General features: G+C 48.2%; 1 protein-coding gene across 1 annotated transcript in view; it reads right to left on the bottom strand.

The window, feature by feature from the left end:
* Nucleotides 1–21,760, bottom strand: part of NOS1 (nitric oxide synthase 1) — a 109,528-nt gene that overhangs the window by 53,877 nt on the left and 33,891 nt on the right. The window contains exon 3 of the mRNA XM_003789935.1: nt 13,508–13,634. Within this exon, the coding sequence (XP_003789983.1) occupies nt 13,508–13,634 (127 nt within the window). The remainder of the gene's footprint in view (nt 1–13,507; nt 13,635–21,760) is intronic.

Genomic DNA, 21,760 nt, shown 5'->3' with positions numbered 1-21,760 from the left:
AAAATTGACCCCAAATTTTAGGTATCTGCCTGTCAGAAATTGTCAGAAATGCCACGTTTGTTCCTGCCTGCACTTACTGTCCCTTCTGTCTTGAACACCTTCCACCCCTCATGTGTCTTCATCTCTGTCAACAAATTGACCAGAAGCAGGTGAGGGGACTGAGTCCCAGGCTGGGTGATGTGAGCCTACTCATTCTAGCTCCCACTGATATGGAGCTCATCTGTTTGGGATGTTTCTGGGCAGTTTTCCACTTGCTCGGGCAGAGGTACATGCGTGCATCAGGCGAGTATAGGTCCCTTAGCAACTCCAAGGGCGAGGCATCAGGCACACCCTGACGTGAGAGCCAAGTGGGGGGTTGGGGGGAGGAGATGAGAGGGACATGTGGAGGGACAGTCATGCAAAGAGTAGATCAGTGGGCAGGGACCTGAGACAGGGCACTTGCACATTTAACTAGCATTCAGTGAGTGCCTGCTATGTGCTCAACAAACCGGCACAGGGGATCCAGCAGTGAACAACACGGACGGGGTCACTGCCCTTCTGGGGTGTTACTGTGGGAGAAGTGGAGATAAACATAAGTAAACTCATACATGCACAATATAATTTCAGGTGGTAAGAACAGAAAACTGGAGGAGGTGATGGCAGAAGGAGAAAGGCACCTGCAAAGGCCCTGAGGTGGGAATGAGCTTGTTAAGCTCAAAGGACCGGCAAGGAGGCCAGTGTGGCTGCAGTGTATGGGCAACGGTGGGTGCAAGGTGATGAAATCAAAAAGGAGGCAGGGCTCATCTCTCACTGGCTTGGAGGAACTCAGGCTGGTGAGGACAGCTGTGAAGGACAATGAAATTGGCTAAGTCCATGACAGAAGTCACAGAGAACTCTGAAGGACTAATAGTGAAAGCTATCATTAAATGAGCACTTGATGATGTGCCACACAGCAACCTTAATATTCCAGAAGAGTTAATTATATAAATTAGCCAAAGCTAGTAAGCTGGGTCTAGGAATCAAATTCAAGCAGCCTGACTCCCAAACTATACTGCTCGACTAGCGTGCCTCCTGGATAGTCCATTAGGAATCCTTCATTCATTCAACATATGTGCATTGAGTACCTCTTACGTGCCAGGAAAGGCAGCAAAGACCAGGGTTACAGTGTCCCCACGGAGGCACAGCCCAGTAGGGGGTGCCAACAATAGAATGAGCCATTGCAGACAAGTGCAATTCACTGACAGCGTGGGGGGTGCACACAGAGACACAGCTAACCTACAGGGTCTTATTTCCAAGTCAAGGCCAGGAGGATGAATAGGTGTTCGTCAGACCAAAAGGAGGAAGCTGGATCTTGTAGGCAGTGAGAACAGCTCATGCAAAGGTCCTGAGGTGACCTATGATGACCACCTTAATGGCCAGTGGAATAGGAGGTCTGTGCTAAAGCCTTCATGCTGCCATGTTGGATCCTGGGGAACAGCACGCCACCATTGAAGATAGTTCTGGAAGACTGCAGGGAGCGACAGCAGGGAACAGATGGAAGGTGCTAGGACTTGTGACCTTCCACGTCTTCCCACCCTGATCTGATCTGCTCCTCCCCGGTGGTCAGTGCTTTGGCTGTCATCTACCTGTGATGGACAAACCACAGGGGGGGCTGTCCTGACATCAGCCTCCTCCTTCTTCGTTTCCCATATCCAAACATCCCCGACTCCCTCCAGGTCAGCTTTCTAAATAGCTCTACAGTCCCTCCACTCTTCCTTGCTACAGACAGCAATCTGACCACCTCTCGCTTGGATGACTGTAGTCTCCTCCTAAATGTTAGCACTGATTACTATCATGCTACCACTAGCCACCTTGTAGCATTAATACTACTATTACCATACGGGTATCATTCCTCTAGTACTACTGCACTGAGCAGCGTGAGAATGCTTTACGTGAGTTCCTTTCTTTGGTCCTCATTACACTTTCTATCCTGCTGAACTCCAGTTATTCTACTTACGTCTCTGTAGGATGCCACACACTAATGATGCCACTTCCTTTGAAGGCCTGGCCAGATGCCCTGAACACTTCTTTAGGATTCTGTCTCTGTCCCTGTCTCTTCCAGGACACAGTTGATGGAAGTCACATTTGGGCAGGGTCCTGTGGTGACACATTCCTCTGATCATGCCCACAACCTGTATCTTTGAGAACAAAAGTCCTACCTTGCTCGTGTGGAAGGCACCCTAGCCCTTCTCCCTAAATATTAGGTTTCATTCAGCCAGTTTAGAAACTCTCTTGTTCCACCCACATTAACACCCTGGAGGCTGAGGAGAAGCCAGAATCCTGGGGGTGGGGTGGGGTGGGGGGGTTGACAGATGTGGTATTGGCACTGCGGTAGGGCCCAGGACCCAGAGGGTGGGGAGGGGGGCCCAGGCACGAGGAGGGGGTGTGGGGTGTGGCTGGTGGGTGGCTGCAGACAGCCTTCATTGCCAGGGAGCGGGAGCAGAGCGAGAACAGGCCTAATAAAAGCGGCCATCTGTTGAGGTTCCAGATGTGTGCGGGGTGGTCCTCAAGAGCCAAGTAATTGGCTGCCCAAGCACAAGCCCTGCCACCTTCCACCCTGGGTTTCACTGGATTGCACCCTTGAAACCAGGCATTAGGAGGCTTCTGGCAGGGCTGTTGTACTTGGGGCTTTGATGTTTTAATTAGCCAGCAGTAATATTAGATGACTCAGGAGGGGACAAACAGGGAGATTAATATAGCAGTCAGGGGCGCTGCATGCAGGATGCAAATGACTTTTCTGAGTGGGACTGAAGTTCTCCTGCTCAAAATGCAGATTAGTAGCACTTGTGAGGCATTACACTGGCGACAGGACACAAATGGGCTTTGGATACACGTGTCCTTTCCTGGTTTTGTGCATGCAGTGGGATAAGGGAAGGTTTCAGGTGGTGGGAGACGCTGGCTTGCTCTGGGTAGCTCCCTGGGATACCTGGAATTTTTAAAGGAGGCTATGAGCTTTGTTGACACCTCGTTTGGCTTAGGGAGTCTGCAGGGCAAATGAGGAAATGCAAGGGCTGGATTTGCAGCCCAGGCCCAAAAAGAAACAGGAAGGTGAAATTCGGACTTCTTGTGTCACAATATTTTATTCTTCTTTTGAGTTTTATATTCAATAGTCTAAAAATTGGGAAAAAATTGGGTCGTGGGCCATACAAAAACAGGCAGTAGATCAACAGGTTTGCAGACTGCTGCTTTAGAGAAGGCAGCTGTAAGATGCTTTTCTCAGTTGTGGGATGACTATTACCTCATGTCTGAGGCCTAGAATACTAGTCCTCGGCACACAGTAGGTCCTCAAGTACACAACAGGTGAGGTGAAATGCACCTGGGCCTGGAGCTGAAAACTCTACTTTGTAGGATCCTAAAGCTCTGATTTCCTTTCTCTCTCTTTTTCTCCCTTTTTTCTCTCCTTCCTAGGAGAGAACCTACTGTGTGCCAGGGACTAGCATGCTAGGCCTCAGACATGTAGTGATTCGCATCCCACCCACAACTGAGAAAAGCGTCTCATGGCTGGGTTCTCTAAAGCAGAGGTCTGCAAACTGTGGTCTGCTGCCTGTTTTTGTGTGGCCTATGAACTAAGAAGGATTTTTCCATTTTTAGATTATGGAATACAAAAATCAAAAAGAAGACTATCTTGTGGAATATAAAAGTTACATGAAGTTCAAATTTCAGTGTCCATAAGGTTTTACTGGGACATAGCTCACTTGTTTCTACTTTGTGCCTGTGGCTGTTCTTACTTGGAAAGGCAGAGGTGGTTAGAAATTAAATGGCATGGAGTCTGATGCCACTGGCCTGCAAACCTGAAAATATTTACCTTACCCTTTATAGAAAAAGTCTGTAGACTTTTGGTCTAATGCCTTGAATTATAGAGGTAGACCACTGAGTGCTGAAACATCGTGGTGTTAAAGATATGTATTGATCATTCTTTTTTTTTTTTTTTTGTAGAGACAGAGTCTCACTTTATTGCCCTGGGTAGAGTGCCGTCGCATCACATAGCTCCCAGCAACCTCCAACTCCCGGGCCCAGGTGATTCTCCGGCCTCAGCCTCCAGAGCAGCTGGGACCACAGGCGCCTGCCACATTGCCCGGCTCTTTTCTCTTGCAGTTTGGCTGGGGCTGTGTTTGAACCCTCCACCCTCTGTATATGGGGCTGGCGTCCTACCCATTGAGCCACAGGCACTGCCCTTATTGATCATTCTTTAAAACAGCATCACCTCCCTGCTATTCTCTGTTCCCTAACTACTTTTACCTTTGTTTTTCCTCATGGTACTTATCTGTGGCTACAGTTATTGTGAGCAGATGTGTATATCTATGTGTGTGTATATATCGATGTCTCTATATCTTACATTGATTTATATATGTCGTGTTTCCCTGAAAATAAGAACCACCCAAAAAATAAGCCTTAGCAGGATTTCTATGCATTTGTTAAATATAAGCCCTAACCCATAATAAGACCTAGTGATCGGCGTGCCCTGCATTTCAGCACAGAGCGGTAAGGAAGACTGGAATACTTTTTATCTGCCACAGCTCCTTTCTCTGAGTCGTTTGCACTTGCGCAGGTGTGCCTGTGGGTAACCTAGGTGGCAGGCATCCTATTGCGCACGTGCAAACGGCTAGGGGAAAGGAATTCACGCATCACTAGCACCAGCCCCACCAACAAGGTCGGCTCCCCCTGTCAGGTTCCAGAAAGAAGATGACTTAACTGTATTTGAATAAATGTAGATTGTTGTATTATACTTAATAAAAATAAGACATTCCCTGAAAATAAGCCCTAGTGTGTCTTCTTGAGAAAAAACAAATAATAAGACAGTGTCTTATTTTCAGGGAAACACAGTATCTAAATAGCTATTTAGATGGTATTTGTTTTCTGCCTAACCACTGTCCAATTTTCTCTCTTCCCAGCCTTTAGAACTGTGCTCCACATGCACACCATAAACATTTGAGGTCTGTGTTAGCCTTAATGTCCCTCCCCTGCAGTCAAATGTTGAAGCCTTAACTCCTAATACGATTGTGTTGGGAGACAGGATTCTCAGGAGGTATTATAATTAAGGTTAAATGAGGTCATAGGCTGGGGCCCTAATCTGATAGGACTGGTGGCCTTATAAGAAAATGAAAATCTCTCTTTCTCTTTCTACAACATGTAAGGACACAGTGAGAAGGCTGCTGTCTGTAAGACTTCAAAAGAGCCTTACCAGAACCTTATCCTACTGGTATTCTGTTCTTGGACTTCCAGCCTCCAGAGCTAAAAGAAATAAATTTCTGTTGCATAAGCCACCCATTCTATAGTCCTTTGTGATCACATCCTGAGCAGACTAATACAGGGTCAAAAAGAATTTCAACATTGTAGAGTCTCAAAAACTAGGCCAAAGACTTTGACCTTGATTTAGGAGAGAAGGAAGGGCCCCCAAAACTGCTGGACTGAGCAAGTGTCCTTATCTGAGCTGAGTTTTAGGAAATATTTGATTGTAAGAATTACAGGAGGGGGGCGGCACCTGTGGTTCAAAGGAGTAGGGCACCGGGCCCATACGCTGGAGGTGGCGGGTTCAAACCCAGCCCCAGCCAAAAACTGCAAAAAAAAAAAAAGAGTTACGGGAGGGAAAGGGCGAAGGCAGAGACCCTCGTGAGGGAGGACGCTGTCACAACCACATGGGCAAGAAGCCATGGAACTGGGGAATGCAGCCACAGAGGCAGCTGGACAGAAAGGGAGGAGGTGGCAGCTGGAGGTGCCAGAAGTGGAACTGAGAGCCTCAGGTGTGAAAGGATGAGAAGAAATAATGAAGTCAACGTGGACTTGGGGGCTCCTGGTGTGCATGGGTGAAGGATGGTGAGCCTATGGCAGATGTGAGAAAGTGAGGAGCAGGAGGTGTTGGGATGTGGCTGGTGGAGGGTGGTGCTTTAGGCAGGAAGACAGAAACTTAGCCCGAGGATCAGGAAGAGTGAAAAACAGAGGCCAGTAGTGGTTGCTCTTCCCCAGGAGTGGGCCGTTGCCGTCACCAGTCTCACGGTGAAACCAGGACTGAGAGCTACTGCCAGGCAGGGATGCATCTGTGAGATGCAGAACATCTCAGCACCTACGACAGGCTGAACTGTACTCCCCCCCACCCCAGTTCACACATTGATGTCCTAAACCCTACTACCTGTGACTGTGACCTTCTTTGAGGACAGGATCTTTACAGAATTCATCGATTTAAAAATAAGGTCATTAAGGTTCTTCTCCAATAGGACTGAGGTCCTCATAACAAAGGAAGATTTGGAGACGGACACACGCACACGGGGTGAAAGTGAAGCAGCCTTCCCCAAGCCGAGAAGAGAGCCCTGCATTGCATTCTCCTCCCCAGTCCTCAGAAGAAACCAGCTCTGCCAACATCTTGATTCTGGACTTCTCGCTTCTAGAACTGTGAGACAATACATTCTGCTGCTTAAGCCACCCAGTTGGCGATGCTTTGTGAAACAGCCCTAGCAAACTCAGGAGGCAGGGGCTAAGGCCCGAACTTGTACAAAGCAAGTTGCTTCTGATTTTTGCACTGCTGGCGCCAGTGACAGCTCCCCTGTTATAGGCCTGCAGCAACCTGCCCTGCTTGGCTTGTCCCAAAATGAGGGCAGCATGCTGGGACTAAGCTGGGCAGAGGGCCACGCACACCAGGGGCCAGACGCTGCACACTGTGTCCTTCGCTGCAGCCCTGGGAGGAGTGGCATCAACCTGTGGGTACTGCCTCTCCCGGCAGCAAGCATAACCCGGTTATGCGATGGGACAGCTCAGGGTCCAGGGCCATAAACCAGCCCACAAACCAGCAGGTACCCACCCATCCGTGGAATTAAAAAATTGCTACTTACAGAACTTAACCAACTGTGCTTTAGTACCTTGGAGTATAATTTCCTTGTACTGTGTTCAAGGCATTATGTCTAAAGTGATTTGTTCTTTATAATAACTCCAAGGAAGCTTGACATTGCTTATTCCGCCTGCCTCCCCTCTCTCTCTGTCACTCTCCTGCATGTTCCTTCCCTTCTTCTCTCTTCTCCCTTCTCTTTGCTCTCTCCTCCCTCATTCAACAGTCTCTGGAGGATAGTCAAGAAAAGATGGGTGCAGGTTTGGGATTGGGGGTGTCTGGAGGACAAGGGAACCTTTAAGATTTGATGCTTTCTCCAAATCACAGTGACATTTCAGGACAGTCAATGTTACTAGCCAATTTTCAACTTGGTCCTATTATCAGACCAGAATGTGTATGTGCACCAGGAATTAATTTAAAGATGAATCTCGGCATTATCTTGTGGCCTCCCCCATGCTATTGCATTGTACTGTGTGTATTTGTGAAAGGCACTAACTTCCTAAATGTAAATAATGAAAATGCATATGTTGTGTGTTTCTGTTTTGGCTCCTTTATCTTTTAAAATATCCTGAGACCTTCAGAAACAAGGAAGTGGGTTGAGTCTCTTAATCTCTGAGAGTCTCTGTTTGGTGGGGGTTTTGGCAACTGATTATCGATTTGCAAAGAGAGGGTAAGAGATGACTTTGACCCAGCTTGGCCTTCATGGTAGAAGAGTTTGGATCCGGGGTGACACAGAATGAATGAACACGCAGAGTGGTGGAATGTCCTTGTCCCATCCGGACAACAGTTGGGACAGCCCTGCATTGAATATGCTCACTATTTTTTTATTTTCTCCAGAAAAAGCAGGAAAGAAAATGCTTACTATTAAAACAAACAGCTAGCAAAATATGTGGAAATTCCAGCAGGGCTGAACCCAAACACTCAACAATTCAGGGCCCACTTCCTGGCTCTACCCTGCCTCCCACCACGCAGGGCAGCAGGACTTGGTGCTGGTCTCTCGGTTTAGTCACTTTTAAAAGTCCTAGGTGATGGCCGGGTGCAAGGAAGGGAGAGGGCCTGGGGGTGGAGGGAGACTCGGTTCAGTAGGAATTTCTGGGAAACATCTTTGTGGGGGGGGGTCCACTCTTTGAGGGCTCCCTGGGAACATTGGTGACCCGAGAAAAGGGGGCACGGAAGATGCTTTTGGGAAAATCTACCCTGGGTGGTGTCTAACTGTGGTCATAAGCTGCACCAAGGCAAGGGCTGCCTCACCCATGTGGGTAGGGACAAAAGGAATTGAAGAGCAGCTAGAACTAGGGATTTGGAGCCCCTCCTAAAGATAGAAATTAATCAAAACACAGGAGGTTTCTCAAATGCTTAGAGAGACATTTAGAGACAGGAGTAACCAACAGGCACCCTGAGATTTTGGCCTAAATAGAACCGATGGCAGCTGTTAACACCAGCCACAATGTCTCTGTGGGTGACATCTGTGCATGAGTCTATGAAACCCCAAGTGTCACATTGATGACTGATGTGTGTGTCCCTATCTGGAGTGTGACCTGGGAGTGGAAGTTTCTAGAAGTTTCCAGAAGCTGAGGCAAAAATTTAATAAAAAGAGAGGGTGGAGCAGCCATGAACTCCTCCAGGGCAGTGATCATGTTCAGCTTCATTTAATTTTGAGCAACATTTAGGAAATGACTGTTTGGTACGTGCTCTGGGCTGGGCCATTGCATGTTCCCTGGCTCCTTGAACATTCATGGTAGCCCATTTTTCAGATGAGAAAACAGAAGCTTTGAGAGGTGAACCAATGAACAAATAATAAGTAACAGAACTGGGCTTAGAATGCAGGCCCTCAAAATTCCTACCTTTTCTTTTTTGCAGTGTTTTGGACGGGGCTGGGTTTGAATTGGCCACCTCCGGCATATGGGGCCGGCGCCCTACTCTTTTGAGCTACAGGTGCCACCCAAAATTCCTACCTTTTCACTCAAGGCCTTTCTGTTCTTCCCTCTGTTTATTCCTAGAGCCTGGACCCAGGAGGCATAAATCACGTATGTTACATTGAATTGACTGATGGACAAGGATGATGGGGGAGGGGGGATCTCCATGTCACAGTCGTCTATCTGACTATCTGGTTCCTAGAGAGAGTAGTAAAGGCAGCAGGAAGGATGGATAAGAAAGAGAAACCCAAATGGGAATACCATCTTCTGGGGTCCACAGCTGTCCCCCCCTGTACCCACTAAAGGTTTTGTTGATGCTTCATTAGTATCTGAAAATAGGTGTTCTGTCCCTAAGCAGGGCACGGTTCTAGCCCTTCTCCCTTAGGAAAGCAAACTAGGCAGGCAAGGGAAAGATGCTGAGAAGGGCTGAATTCAAATGCCAAGGTTTTTCGGGGAGAATGGACCAACAGCAGCTTCTCGAGTTATTTATCTAAGGTAGCGTTTCAACTTAAGACGATTATTATGAGGAAGTGTCAAATACTAGAAGGTGTTGAAACTCCACATGTGTCTGAGGTGGTATTAGCACTAAAGACAACTGCAGAGGACCAATCATGATCCTCAGCAAGAAAAAATATGCAGTGTATCAGCCACAACTGTCACATACACTATAATACTCTCCTTCCTTTTTTCTAGACAAAGTCCTACTTGATCTTCAAAACCCAGGACAAATATCCCTTATTGGGGTACAGTTTTCCTAGGACCTACTGCCATGGTAATTATATTCCCACAGTGTTTTATCTCCCTCTCTATTTTTTGGCACTAATTGCCCTTTATATGCGTCTCTCCCCAGATGTACCCGTCAGAGTCTCAAGGGCAGGGAGGGCTGTTTGCTCATCCTTACTTCTACCAGAGCCACGCTCTGGTGTATTAGAGGAGTGACAGCTGAAGTGATATTCATTCAGGCTACTATCCCCGGCCAGACACAATTTGCAAGGGAGTGTTAAAGTATTATGGGGGTCATACAGTTAACCACACACTCTAGACTCTATGGCTGGAGACCTAAGTCTCCCTGGCCACACCCACAGATGACCCTCCCACCCAGACTATTGGCAAGAAAAATAACCATTACGTAAAGGTTCATGTCTCAGCTATTTGAAATGGATTTAAAAGAAGGTGCCTCTGTGGCTGATTTTCTTTAAATTTACACAAATAAGAGCATTGAAGAAGGTGGGAGTCCCTTCTGAGATTCCAAAAGGGACACACCTCACTGTTCCTTCTGGGAGCAAATAGTCTGAATTAGAAAGTCCTTCGGCATGTCTAACCTGCATCCGCCCTGCTTCCCTTGTGCTCTGTTGCCTTCTCCCCATCCTTACAGCTGCCTTGTTGTCTCGCCCAGCTGAGACCCCAACCTGCCTGTTCTGGACTCAGGAGAGCAGGTAGGGGCTGAGTCCCTCTTTGTGTTATTACCAACGCTAAGCCCCCTGTGGATATTTAAATGAGCAGCAAATGTGGGTTACAACCGGGAGGTGCAAGGTGATACCAGGAGCTCCAGGTAAAGTTCCATTGAGCAGGTAGAGCCAAGGCTAACTAACTACAGGAGATGGTTGTTCAGGATGGAAAAAAGAACACTGTGTTTTTTATTAATTTGCTCAGTCCAGGAAATATTTCTGAAGGCTCTGCCTACAGAGACGTCTAGCAGGCAGTATCAGGGCAGCTTCCTTAGCTCTGGAGCTGGGACTCAAATATAACTTGAGTGCTCGGTCTCTGCCTCCTGACAGCTCTATTTCTGAGAGGCATTTGGAAAATTGAATCTCACACAGCAGAGCCAGGATGATCCTGCAGGCTGTGATTTTGAATCTTTTTGGGTCAAATTCTACATTGAGCAAAGGTGAACAAAAATCCCAACCATGCTGGTCTATCCGTCCTGCTCCCACGAGCTGTCTAGCCTAAAACTCCTTGGTAGACTCACTTAACCTTGGGAGGCTCAGTTATTCCCCCTTTCTCTAGCATCCTTAAAGTCTTTTTTGTCTTCTCCAAGGAAATGGAATTTCCATTTTAGCAGAGGCCCTAAGACAAGTTTTCAGTACCTCTTCCTGTCTTTGCATCATGATGCCCTGCAAAGAAGGCCAGAGAACCTCCTATCAATTCTGCCCTGTCGTTGATATTGAACCCCACTCTTTAGGTCTGCTCAAGGTCAAGTTTTGCAAGCTTGGTCTCACTGAGGTGCATGGCATGAAAGAAAATGGCCAGAGTCCCACCATTGCTCAGAATTCTGCAGTGGCAGGAATGCAGCGGCAGTTCTGCAGACGCCCAGTGTGTTTTTTGTGGGGTCGAGGCCTCCTCTGCTTCTTCCCTATAACCCTGCTTCTTCCCTGTAACCACTGCAGATCAGGGATTAGAAATTCTGATATCTACAGGTGGCAGGTAGGTATGACCAATCAGGAAAGCAGGCTGGGCAATTTCAAAACATGACACTTGGTTGCCTATAAAACATATAAAAGTAACTATAGGAGATGGTTTGTTTCATTTTCACAAAAAAATCTTTCGTGAAACACATGAACCTCTTGGTCTGTCTTTACCTGCCACTTATAATAATAAAGACATGGGTACAAAAAAATTTAACTTTCATCCTAATTATTAAAAAACCAGAAGTACTAATGCTAGCATACATGACAATGGACAGTTGGCCTTAAGGAAAGGAAGACATCTGGGAGTGGTGGGGGTTGTGGCAAACTGGAGAACCATGTCCAGGCCTATGTAGATCATTGCCCCATCAGAATATAGGCTCAATGTGATCATATTGTATACATTTTTAAAGAGAAGTTGTAGAGATATTTATGTAAAAATCTGAAACACTGGCAATAAATTTGAAATATAACTATAAATTATCTCTTAGGAGAATACATTATAGACCTGACAGTTCATGTCTACAGCCTGGATCTGGCCTGAGGCTGCCTCTTTCTATCCACCCCTTTCATTTTCAATTAAGAAAGAAAATGAAAAGACTTTTTAAAATTATACTGGTGCTCACAGTGTGGCCTTGATTTTTAAGGACAGCATAATAAGCATCTACAGTTCTGCTCTCCCACCAAACACTTCCAGGTATCATTGCTGGGCCAGAGAAAGAGCCAGCTTGCAGAACCAAGGGTCTGACCTACAAGGGAATCACTGATTTCCTTATCTTTCTGGCCAGCTGTCAGTAGCTAAGGAAAATAGTTTCCACCAAGGATCTGGAGGGCTCCTCCGTCCTTCCCTTTGCAAAGAGGGCTGAGTCTCTGTTTAGATGAGCTGTAGGGAGGCCGGGTGTGGTGGCTCATGCTGTAATCCCAGCACTCTGGGCAGTCGAGGCTGGTGAATCACCTGAGCTCAGGAGTTTGAGACAAGCCTGAGCAAAAGTGAGACGTCGTTTCTACCAAAAATAGAAAAACCAGTTGGGTATGGTGGCACCCATCCACAAACAAAACAAAAGGCTGAGACAAGAGGATCGCCTGAGCCCAAGAGTTTGAGGTTGCTGTGAGCTATGACGCCATGGCCCTCTACCCCGAGTGACAGAGTGAAATTCTGTCTCAAAAAAAAAGAAAGAAAAAGAAAAATAGATGAGCCCATGGTGAAAAGTGTTACTCATAGGTCAAACACAAGGAAAAGGAGGCAGGTCATCTCCTGGGCCGCCCTCCTGTTCTGATCTCCCGTTGGTCATCCCACCCAGGCAATGTAGAGGATGGACAGAACATCTACACACTTCCTGAGGGTTGGTCAGGCCTGGTCTGTCAGCTGCCCCCGTAGGTAAGAAAAAGGACTGCTGATCTCTGGTCAAATCTAGCCACTCATGGGAAATAATATGGACTCAGCTGCCAAAACACATCTGAGAATATTGGCAAAGACTAAAAAGTTGGATAACAGATGAAGCTGGCGAGGCTGCAAGGAAACAGACAGTCTCCTACTTAGCTGGTAGGGTTGGACCAACCGCTGTGGTGAGCAATTTAGCAGTTTCCACCCACATCACAATGTATATGATCTTTGACCCAATAATTCCATTCCAGGAATTTATTCTATTGATAAGCCTACCCGTGTGCCAACTGGACTATTCATAGCACAATGTCACTCACTATGGCACTGTCACAGCAATACATTAACAAAGGCCCAAATGTCCATTGTGAAAGATTGACTCAATAAATGACGGCATGGTCATACAACAGAATGTTATGCAGCTGTCAAAGAAAGGACAAGGACCCTCTTACCCACTAACTGGAACAAACCTCCAAGCTACGCTGATAAGTGAAAAAGCAAGTTGCAACATGATGTGTGTCACGTGCTCACATGTGTGTAAAATACACGAAAAATAATATGTGTGTGTACATTTGTTTGTCTATGCATAAAATACAGTAAAACCACACAAACCCCACTAACATTGCTCACCTCTGGGGAGAGAAACCATGTGGCTGGGATTAGGGGAGAGAGGAAAGCTTTTCACCTTGTTATCTCTTACATCTTATTAATTTGGAACCATGTGAATGCCTTTCTGGGTAGAAATAGAATTAAAATTTGAAAAGTGGCAAGCTCACAAACAAAACAGAACAAAAAGAAAGCCAAGATCCATATTCCGTGATAAGTGCCCCCAGCTTCAGCCTCCCCAGCTAGCTCCCAGTCCTGGTGGCTGGCGTCCATCCCAACACAGTTCAGGATTTGGCTTCCTTCCCCTCAGCTGCCCACCTGGGAGGGTGGGGGGAGGCGTGGGAGCCTGGGGGTGCCCACTTACCTGCTCTTTCTCTGAATATGGGTTGTTGAGGACGACAGGGACGTTGCCCTTCCCCCACAGGTCATTGAAGACGCGGTCGTTTTCCATGCCCAGGGGCAGAGGTTTGTGTGACTTGCTGTCCAAATCTCTGAAAGGCAAGGTGGGGCAAGTGAGGAACGGCATGGCATCAGGAGTGACTTCTGGCTGCTTTGATCTGGAAGTTGTGAGTCCGTAGAGAGGCTCAGAGGCCCACACATATGACCCTACTTGGAGCTAGCCAGCTTTGGGGCCCCGGCCTGCCACTGCCTATGATTGCCGATGACACCCAGGAAGGCAGCCCCGCTGTCAAGCACAAAAGTGACCTCTTCCAAGTTGACATCGACAGCTGGCACACCTCCATCTTTGTGGACATTGTTTAAGGATGGGTGCAACATGGATTTTTCTCATCCTTCCCCTTCCCCATTCTGTAGATCTGAGGACCCAGAAGGCCCATCTCCTCATAGAATCCCACATACTGTGAACCCCTGAACAATGTAATGCCCATGACCTTTAAGGTGGAAAACGCAGGAGGTGGGGGGGGATAGAGAAGTTCTGTGAGCCGGAGTGATCAGTCATTATCTCAACCTTGACTAAGGCTTTGGGCTTTGAATAATACCAGGTCAGGATAAACAGAATGAATCTGAAAACATAAGGGAATGTGGCAACAAAAATAATAAGACTATTAATGATGATAACTAGGGTTTATTAAGCACTTGCTACGTGCCAAATACTTTATATACATATTTAAACCACTTAATCCTTGCGACAATGAGGAAGGCATGATTGTTAAGCACCATTTTCTGGATGGGGTAGGGAGGCAGAGGGAAGCTGAAGTGCTCGTGGTCACACAGTGAGTTTGCGGCAAAGACCGATATTCTAGCCCACTCTTTACATCCATTCCAAAGCAGGGGCTCTCCTCCTCCTCCTCATCACCACCCTCGTCACCATCATTTTTATTATCACCTTATAGCCACCATCACTATTACCATTGTGATCACCGTAATCATTATCACCCAACTTTTTCTCATGAGCAGAGCCATCATCACCACCATGTCACCCTCATCATCATCCTCATCATCTTCATCATCAATTCATCACCTGTCACCTTCATTATCATCACCACCACTGTTGCGTCATCACCATCATGTCATATTCCTCCTCCTCTCATCATGACCATCCTCAGCACCTTCCCTGCCACCATTATCATCAGAGTGGTTATTAGGTCACTAGCCCAAGTCACACAGCTTGTGACGGTGGCTTCAAACCCAGGCTTGCTCCTGCTGCTAGAGCCTGACTTCTTCACCACTAAGCTTCCCTGGCTCCCTGCTCTTAAACTCTAGCAGGCTCAGTGTTAGACCCTCTCAGCAAGGTTCTCCAGGCTTAGGGATCAAGCCCAGGTGGCTGGGTCAACCCGGCCTCACCCTGGTCAGCCGCCCTCTGGGTGCTGCCCTCCTGCTTCCCAACAGCCTATCCCTTTTGGCCCTGCCACCTGATTTTACTCTGACTGTGGCACCTGTCTCTCCCCCAACATGGGCAACGCAGCTTGCTCTGAGGCTTTTCTTGGTTTTGGTCCCAGGCATTAAGGCTGGTCCTCGTCTGGCCCTCTGTTCTATGTTCCCAGCTTTGGGGACTTCTCCGTCCTCCTCTCTGGTGCCATGGCAGACATTTGGGCTGAACCAGAAGCCAGGGCCCAAGCTCCCAGTGCACAGCCCTCACATGCCCCTCTGGGCCCTCACTGGCCCCAGTCCTTGCTGTGTTCCGCAGAGCCCCTGTGGTCCACGTCACAGCCGCTTCCACTCTTTTGCTTGGAGAGGTTTGCGTTTGTCAGAAGGAACATTCTGTTTTGCCCTCTCTAAAATGTCACCAAAACATACCCAGAGTGGTTCTTGATTACAGACATTTCCCAAGTCAATGGCTTGCCTACGTGGTGATAAACAGAGGAATTGTCTGTTGAGAGGGCCACTCTAAATGTCACTCAGCTCCTTTTCAGCCCTGAAACTCCAGATCCTATGATATCACATGACCATAAATGAGGACTCAGTGGGGCAGGGGGGAAGGCAATGTATTGTAAGCATCTGTAACATACCAGATATTTGCACCAAAGTTGTTTCACTTAATTTCAGCAGACATTAATAGCTCTATTTTACAGATGAAAAAACTGAACCCAGAGAGGTTATGTAAGTTTCCCAAGGTCCCACAGCAAGCACACAGTGGAGCTGGGGTTTGAAACTAGGTCTGATGGATGGTCTGCCCAGATCCTTCCGTTTTTGAAACAGGTAGGTAAAACTGGTTAGGATGCTCTAAGCCAGCCAGAGGCTGCAGACCAGGTAATCCAACATCTCTTGCCAAATGAAGGCAACCCACGATGCCTCCAGATGTTGTGAAATGTGCCCTGGGAAGCAAAATGACCCTCCTCTCCACTGAGATGCACTGGTTTGGATGCAGCTGACCATTCTAATGTCTCGTTTCTGAGTCCCTCTTTATCCCTGTTCCAGTACCACCCACCCAAGGGTCTCTGCAGAGATTTCTCTGCTCACTGTCCCTTATACCCAGAGGGAACTGAGGAACTGGCCTTTACTAAGTGGCTCCTACTCACTCTCAGCTGTCTTCACCCCTCTGGAAAAGACCCCCCGCCCCAGGCCAGCACCCTCAGCATTCTGGTGGATCAGTGTCCCCAGAAGTGTCATGTGGTCATATTTGGTGGCTCCCAAACTACAGGGAGCATCCAGATCAACCAAGGGGCTCATTAAGATTCAGATTCCTGAAGCCATCCCTGGGAGAGTCTGAGTAGTGGCTTTAGGGGGAGCCTTGGAATCTGCATTGTCAGAAGCACAATGGGGGGGGGGGCGCCCAGACATGCTGGGAGGCCCTTTCCCTGGGAGCTGTCAGTCTGGGCTGTAGCAGCAGGCAGCAAGCTTCCTCTGGGTTAGAAACACCACCCCGCCTGCTCTCCTTTCCTTCCTCCAGCTCCTGTAAGGCCAGGTGTGGCTCCGCCTCCCTCCTGCGGAGCATTTCCTATGCTTTCTGGCAAGAATTAAACTAAATCCTTTTTCTTCCACTTCACTAGCTGGATGATCCTACCCAAGCCAAGAGTCGGTCTTGCGTCTCTAAACCTTCTGAGCTTTGCCAGTTCCTTCTAGCAGAGGCTTCTGAGAGCCAGGTCCCCGACCTCCTGCACAGGAGTGATGGAGATGGCTGGCTTGACCCCACAGGAAGCCTGACCCCACATGTGAGGCACTACTGGAACCAGGGACTCGGGAGGGGAGCAGGTGGGCCAGGCCTGGGTGCTGGGCCTAGGGAGGCAGGGCTGCCGCCTGCTCTGCTCAACCAGGCAAGGAGGCCACCCAGGAGCAGCTGGTCCTGGCAGCAGGCCCTGCCCAGCCTTTCAGCAGACACCACCACCCCTCCTCCACTCTCTCCAACTGCCACTTCTCCTTGCCCTGCACACCCCAGCCGTCTTGGGTTTCTGCCTCTGCCTCTGCCTGCACTGGGATTGGGGAGTTGGGTTAATGCAGGAAAGCGTTGGGGCTGTGGAGACCAGATCTGGGGACTCTGAAAAGTTTTTCTCCTAGAGTCCATCCTGCTTAGGGTGGGGGGAGTTCTTGTTAAATATAAAAGTATGCTTTCTTTTTTTCTTTTTAATTTTGAGATAGTCTTGCCTTGTCACCCAGAGTAGAGTGCAGCGTCATCACCCTAGCTAACAGCAGCCTCAAACTCCTGGGTTCAAGGGATCCTCCTGCCTCAGCCTCCTGAGTAGCTGGGACTACAGGTGCCTGCCACCACGCCTGCTAGGTTTTCTATTTTGAGTAGAGAAGGGGTCTTGTTCTTGCTCAGGTTGGAACTCCTGAGCTCAGGAGATCCTCCCCCGTGGGCTGCCCAGAGTGCAGGAATTACAGGCATGAGCTACCACGCCCTGCCAAAAGTATGCTTCTGAGAACAGAGAGTCTCTCGTACATGCTGCAGCTGAGGAGTGAGGCGAGGGTCTTTGAGCTCAGTTCCAATCATGGCTCTTCATTGTTACTATCACAAAAGCCGGCCGGGTTCTCAGACTCACACGCCTGCAGGGTCCAGCAACGTGTGGCCCAGCAGTGTGGAGTGCCTAGGGCAGCTCTTTCCTAGATCCTATTGCTGGTGGCCAAGCTAGGATGTGAATTTTGCTTTTAACAGCACTTTTGGTATTGATATATTGATATATACATACATATATACATATATATATGTTCTGTTTTTGAGAGGTTGGAAACCAGTTTTTTATGTGAAATCTCTTGATTTCTCTGTGTTGTCACAAATTCACTTTTTCAGAAAACTCTGAGGGGCAAGTAAAACCCAAAGGACAACTGCATGTGACCCTCAACTTCAGGTTGACCTAAAAGGATGTTCAAAGTCTCCCCTTGGAGCAATGCTCTAGAGATGTCGGAAGGGGTAGCACACACACGCTAGGTGCAGCTTGGCCTACAATGAACGCACTGGTTGTAGCCTTCGCCCGGAAATGGAGTGGTTTTTCTGGAAGGAGTTTTAGAGCTCATCTCGTTTTTACAGATGGGGAAACTCAGGCCCAAATAGGTGGCTGGTGAGTGGTAAGGTGGGGGAGTGGAGGGGCCAGAGGCAAGGCCACTGCACTCAGTCCAGTAGGACCATATGGGGATGGTGACGAGACAGCCAGTGGTCAGCCAGGGCCTGGATGCACACTGCTCAATGCCGTTGGTTCGACAAGTGCGATAGACAGAATCATGGCCTCAAAGCCTTGAGCTCTTACGTATGTTTGTATGTTTCCTTATATCAGCGGTTCTCAGCCTGTGGGTTGCAATTCCTTTGTCACATTGAAAATACATCCTGCATATCAGATATTTACATTATGATTCATAACAGTAGCAGACTTACAGTTATGAAGTAGCAATGAAAGTAATTTTATGGTTGGGGGTCACCTTTCACTATATTTAAAGGGCATGGCATTGGGAGGCATTGGGAAGGTTGAGAACCACTGTCTTATATGGAAAAGGGTCCTGTGCGGATGGGATGGGATGTTAATGACCTGGAGGTGGGTAGACTACCTCAGGTTACCTTTGTGGGCCTTAAATGTACTGATGTACGCTTGCTTATAAGGGGGAGGCAGGGAGAGAGATTTGACTCCAGAAGGCGACATGATCAGGGAAGCAAGATGCTATACTTCTGGTGTTAAAGGAGGAGGAAGGGGCCTGCAAGCCGAGAAATGCAAGGGACACAGCTCCAGAACCTGGAACGGGCAAGAAAATGGATGCTCCTCTAGGGCCTCCAGAAAGGATCACAGCCCTTCAGAAACCTTGATTTTATTGCAGCCCATTGAGACCCACTTCAGACTTAAGATTGCCAGGACTATCGGAATAAAGGTGTAAAGGTTTGTTTGCAACCATCTAGTTTGGGATGATTTATTACAACAGCCTTAAGGAGCTGATACGAATGGGCACGGGGAGAAGGATGGCAGTAGGATGTTTGGTGGCCCCATGTGCGTGTCCAACTTCACTGCCTCCCACTCTCCCCCAACTCACTGCACTCAGGGCCTTCCTAGAATCCACCTGGTTGGCAGCTTTTGGCCACAGCACACATGTTGCCTCTTCGGAAAGACCTTCCCTGATTTCCCTGACATAATGCTCTACCCCAAACCATCAGATCACTGTTTTATTTCCTTCATAGCATGAATCAGACTCTCAGATGATTGCATGTGTCTGTTTATCATTCATTTCTTATCTCTGACTCTGTGTGGGGTTTACCATTGGATCCCCAGTGCTGGGGACGGTGTCAGAGGCTGAATGGATCTCAGGAAATAATTTATGGTGTGAAAGATGGTGAGAAGCCCTCTGGTTGCGTGCAATTTTTAGTGGGTGGGCAGCTGGGCTTATTTACAGCTCTTTCCCAGAATGAGGGGTCGGTGCTTCCACCTGACAAGAGGGCAGGGACATACGAGGTCTGACAATTAAGTTCATGAATTCATCTCAGAAAAGGTGCTACATACCTCACTGCTGAATATCACTATGGTCACCAGATGGCCAAAGGGAAGGAACACTGTGAAGGTGACCATAGTGATATTCAGCAGTGAGGTACGTAGCACCTTTTCTAGGATGAGTTCATGAACTTAATTGTCCCACCTCATGGATGGAAAGAGGGCACAACACAAGAGTAATACCCCAGAAGGGCTGGGCTGGGTCAGCCAGCTGCCCACGGTTGAGTGGTCAAGATAAGAATGGAAAATTGTGCTGAGTTCAATGGGAAGGCTGAGTTATTCCGTTCAGCTCCTTAGCTAAAAAGTGCCCCAGCAGAGGGATTCTAAGCTACGAGATACGTCAAGTGCAGGCTGGGAGGAGATCCTCTGACTCAGACTGTCCTGGAATCAGCTGTTATTTATCCTTCCGAGGTCGGCTCTAATGGGGAGGATTCTAACAGCCTTCATCTGGCTGAGCAAAAACTGAGCTGGCCGCCCTCTCCACTATGGGGAGAGTAGTCGTGGTGGGGGTGGGGGCATTCATCCCTCCCTCTCTTTCTTCTCTGGGAGATGAGGATCAAGGGTGCAGAGAAGATCACGAGCAGTGGCTTGGGGGCAGGGGCGCAAAGTGGGATCCTTGCTTCCTCTCTGATGGAGCCTCTGTCTTTCTACTTGGGGGAGCTCTGGGGTCTTGCTGGAATATCTCAGTCTTGCCCAAGTGTGGGGGGAGTTAGGAAATACCCAGAATGTAAAGGTGGGCTAAGGTCAGCTGCCGCAGACTGCGGGGTCAGCAGGGGAAGGACACCTTCCTTCCATCCTTCCTTCTTTCCTTCCCCTTTTCCCCTCTTTTTTTTTTTTTCCCTTCCTCCTTCCTCTATTCCAACAAGGCCCACCCTGGGACAACCTCTAAACTAAATGCTGGCAATTCAGAGATGAGTAACTCTCACAAGAGAGTTGTAGGTGGAAAGCAGCCTTTGATTATGCCCCTTTTCCCTTCAATTCCTCCCCTCAAATAAATTCCACTGAGAGCAAAACTGGAAGAGCTAGAGGTGACCCAAGATAACTGGTTTGTATTCAAGGTGATAGAAGAAGGAGGGTGAGAACCACAAAGCACATGAGGTGGCCCTCTGTAACCAGGAGAGGACTCCTTGTTGTCGAATGATGCTGGGACGTGGGCATCTCAGTGCCTGGCATCCCTCAAGGTCACCGCATTAGCTGCACCAGACCAGGGGTCCCATCCTTAGGAAATGACATCTCAGGGGTTCAGTTTCGCTTTCAGACTCTGAGAAAATATTCCAGTATTTTCAGGCTAGAGGCCAAGTACACTGTGGCCAACAATGTAATCTACCAAGTCAGTAGAGGTGAATGACAGGAGCTTGGGGGCCTGTCTGGGCTTTGTTATTTGCTCATTATGTGACCTGGGGTAAGTGACCAGGCCTCTCTGAGCTTTGGTTTCCTTATCAAGAAAACAGGAGCTGTTGAGGAGCAAATTAATTAATTAACATAAAGATTTAGTGTGGGCCCAGACCCACCCAGAGCACTCAGTAGAGGTTGACTGGCATGGTAATTGTAAAACTTAGGCTTGCCACAGAAAGACTCTTTTCTCTGTCCCCTGCAATTAAGCTGATTCTCTAGGGTTGAAGTTGACTTCTATTCCTCTGGCCACATTCTTTTGGTTTCCCTTTAATTGTTGACACGCACTGGGGGACTTCTAGATAGGACCAGGACAGCATCCTGTGGTCAGTGCTGTGTGGTCCTGAGGAAGTTGCTTCACCTCTCTGAGCCTCAGCTATCTCATCTTGAAAAGTGGGCTAAAACCCACATCTATCCTACTTATCAGAATTCGCATAATCTCTGAATGGGTGACTGCTGTGATGGCACCTAGTAACTAACTCTGTGGCCTGCAAGTGGGAGGGGCTCTGAGAGCACAGGGCAAGGCTGACTGGCTGGTCCAGATGGAGGCTGGACTGGGGAACTTGGCCTCTTTAAAACCTTCCTTCAGGGCAGCAAGCCGAACAGCCTGGATTCTCCAACATGCAGCATTTAAAAGTGACTGCTCCTGGCTTAGCACCTGTGGCTCAAGTGGCTAAGGTGCCAGCCACATACACCTAAGGTGGCAGGTTCGAATCCAGCCTGGGCTCACCAAAACAACAATAACGCCTGCAACCAAAAAAATAGCCGGTCGTTGTGTCAGGCTCCTGTGGTCCCAGCTACTTGGGAGGCTGACACAGGAGACTCACTTGAGCCCAGGAGTTGGAGGTTGCTGTGAGCTGTGATGC

This window comes from Otolemur garnettii, unplaced genomic scaffold (genome assembly GCF_000181295.1).
Source record: "Otolemur garnettii isolate 467f Iridium unplaced genomic scaffold, OtoGar3 scaffold00038, whole genome shotgun sequence".
Lineage (NCBI taxonomy): Eukaryota > Metazoa > Chordata > Mammalia > Primates > Galagidae > Otolemur > Otolemur garnettii.
This window is presented reverse-complemented; position numbering and strand designations above follow the sequence as displayed.